The sequence below is a fragment of the Mastomys coucha genome, unplaced genomic scaffold (genome assembly GCF_008632895.1).
Source record: "Mastomys coucha isolate ucsf_1 unplaced genomic scaffold, UCSF_Mcou_1 pScaffold1, whole genome shotgun sequence".
In the NCBI taxonomy this organism is placed as follows: domain Eukaryota; kingdom Metazoa; phylum Chordata; class Mammalia; order Rodentia; family Muridae; genus Mastomys; species Mastomys coucha.
This window is the reverse complement of record NW_022196891.1, coordinates 15,211,953-15,214,839: the sequence shown is the minus strand read 5'-3', so window position 1 is coordinate 15,214,839 and position 2,887 is coordinate 15,211,953. Positions and strand designations below refer to the sequence as shown.

Sequence of the window (2,887 nt, the reverse complement as noted above, 5' to 3'; positions counted from 1 at the left end):
AAAAAAAGATTTGTTTAAATAATCTTTTAACTGTGTGGAATAATTTCTTCCAAGAGAGGTATATTAAATTAATTCTAGAACAGCTACTCCCAGTCTAGAATGATATTTCTTTTCTTTTCTTTTTTTTTTCAAGACAGGGTTTCTCTGTATAGCCCTGGCTGTCCTGGAACTCTGTAGGTCAGGATGGCCTCGAACTCAGAAATCCACCTGCCTCTGTCTCCCAAGTGCTGGGATTAAAGGCGTGCGCCACCACCGCCCGGCTAGAATGATATTTCTGAGAAAAGCTCCCCTGGTTGACTTTGGTGGCCTTGATCCATTGTTGCTCCTGAGGGCAATAATATGTTTTCTCCTTGACTGACCTAGCTAAAATCTTCAGCTAGCTGACTGTCCCACCACTCAGTTTTACAATTGCCCATTTGAGTCATGTTGTCAACTTCCCATCACAGTAAGAGGAAAAGGATGTGGATGTGGACTACGGCTTTTAACTTCAGACCGGAATGAGAGTAGTCTCTTATTGTGTAATTAACAGGGAGAAATATTGTAAGCAGTCAGCTGCTAGAGTCAGAATTATGAAGAAGTAACTCATTGTGGCATGTTGAGGGATTTTGTATTTTTCAGCATGTATTAATAATTCACATCAGCCCAGTAGTGGTGGCACATGTCTTTAATCCCAGGCAGAGACAGGTGGATTTCTGAGTTTGAGGTCAGCCTGGTCTCCAGAGTGAGTTTCAGGGCAGCCAGGGCCATACAGAGAAACAATGACTTGAAAAACAAAATCACGTCATGTGACTGAATGCAGATCAGATTTGTGTGCGTGCAATTTGGGAGACTACGTTGATCCAGTGAATATTGAATTTATAAGTAAGTAGTGGGGGTCTTTGAAGATATGTCCTATCCGCATTCACAGTTAATTCATCTCAGCAGCATGAGAAACAGGCCCTTGGTTTTAGCTGTGTGTTTGTGATGGTTACAACAGGCTTGGCCCTGGGAGTGTCACTTTTGGGAGGTGTGGCCTTGTTGGAGGAGGTGTGGCCTTGTTGTTATGTGCTTTAATACCCTTGTCCTAGCTTCCTGGGAGCCAGTCTTCTGGTAGCAGTCTTCAGATGAAGATGGAGAACCCTCAGCTCCTCCTGCACTGTGCCTGCCTAGATACAGCCATGCTCCCACCTTGATGATAATGGACTGAACCTCTGAACCTGTAAGCCAGAACCAATTAAATCCTGGCTTTGTTCATGGTGTCTGTTCACAGCAGTAAAGCCCTAATACATTTTATGTTTACACATCTCAGAAGTTAACAGTGTACCGAGGGGCAAGATTAAACGGCATCTTTTTTTTTTTTTCTTTTTTTCTTTTTTTCTTTTTTTTTGGCTTTTCAAGACAGGCTTTCTCTGTATCCTGGCACAGATAGCCCTGGCTGTCCTGGAACTCACTCTGTAGACCAGGCTGGCCTTGAACTCAGAAATCTGCCTGCCCCTGCCTCCCAAGTGCTGGGATTAAAGGAGTGCGCCACCACCGCCTGGCAAACAGTGTCTTCTTAATGCCATTCTCTTTTCAGGGGAGTGGCCTTCTCCTTTCCAAAGACAGTATGGTTATGTGATTTTTTTTTCTGTGATATTTGTCTTTTCTTAAGAGTCAATAATTGGTTTCACTTTTTAAATAAATTATTTTTTCACCTTAAACCCTAATGTCAGCTCCTTTCCTCCCAGCACCCTCCCGCAGGTCCTTTCCACATTCCCTCCTCATGTTCTTCTTTGAGATGAAGGTGTGAGATTCCTGGAGGGACCCCCAACTCAAATCCCGAGAGCGACGACCCCACACACCACCAAGACACGGACTTGATATAATCTGCAAGAGGCTTTTTATTCCAGCTAGCTGGGGTGAGACTCATATCCCTAGCAGGGGTAGAGGAATCTGGCCACGAGCAAGGTCTTAGTCAGCTTTTTATTTCTGTGCAGTTGCTGGGGCAAAAGGGAAGACTGGGTTAAGGGGGAAGGTACGGGGTGGTTTCTGATTGGTGCTGGCTCGTGCTAGGGTCCAGAGGTGGGCTAGCCACCTGGCAATTGTTTGGGGCCAGGTTGTTTCTGGGTTCTCGGGCCAGGTCATCTTGGTTCCCTTGTTTCTGGTTTCTGGGAGCTGCTGGTCTCCCATTGTTTAACTAAGGGCTAAATTCCCACAATACAGTTTGAAAACTTAATCTTACAGAGGAGGCACTCCTGTGTATGATCCTCAACTCTACTGGCCCCTCAACCCCCCTACCATGGACACATCATTTTCTACAGGACCACGTATATCTTCTCACTGAGCCCAGACATGACAGCCCAGTTAGGGGGGTGGGATCCATAGGCAGGCATCAAATTCAGGGACTGCCACCACTCTAGTTGTTGAGAACTCATATGAAGACTAAGCTGCACTTCTCAAACTTTGGCTAGTTGTTCAGTCTTTGGGAGCCATCAAGGTTCCTTTCATGCCAATATCCATAGTCTTCCCTGCAGCTGCAGAAGTTCAGGGTCATGACTCCAGTAAGTGTTAGTTGAGGTGTTTACCACCCAAAGGTTTCTGTTCTTCGTGTTTCTTGCCCAAGACAACCTAGGTCACTTCAGGATCAGATCCTCCCACAAGTGAAAAAGTTATTTGTGAGCTGGGATGAGCTCCCTAATGGCATATTCAATGCAAAGTATTCATCTCTGAAACCATAAATACACACTCAACAGGAATGCACAGTGCAGGCTGTATTCATATATTTGTGATTTATTTTTCATACTTAACAAGGAAGATATTGAAAAGAATTTGGGAATGGATAAAGAAAAGATAAGGAAGGGGAAAAGTAATACAACAAAACAACAACAAAAAAGAATCTGGATAAAAAGTTGAACTTACTGTGAAAGCA

The 2,887-nt window shown here is 44.3% G+C and overlaps 1 protein-coding gene across 1 annotated transcript in view; it reads left to right on the top strand.

The window, feature by feature from the left end:
* The window catches only part of LOC116097752 (zinc finger protein 431-like), a 22,742-nt gene extending 20,709 nt beyond the window's left edge, over positions 1-2,033 (top strand). Inside the window, exon 4 of the mRNA XM_031380370.1 lies at positions 1,707-2,033. Within this exon, the coding sequence (XP_031236230.1) occupies positions 1,707-1,755 (49 nt within the window). The 3' untranslated portion in view covers positions 1,756-2,033. The remainder of the gene's footprint in view (positions 1-1,706) is intronic.
* Positions 2,034-2,887: the final 854 nt, after the last annotated feature.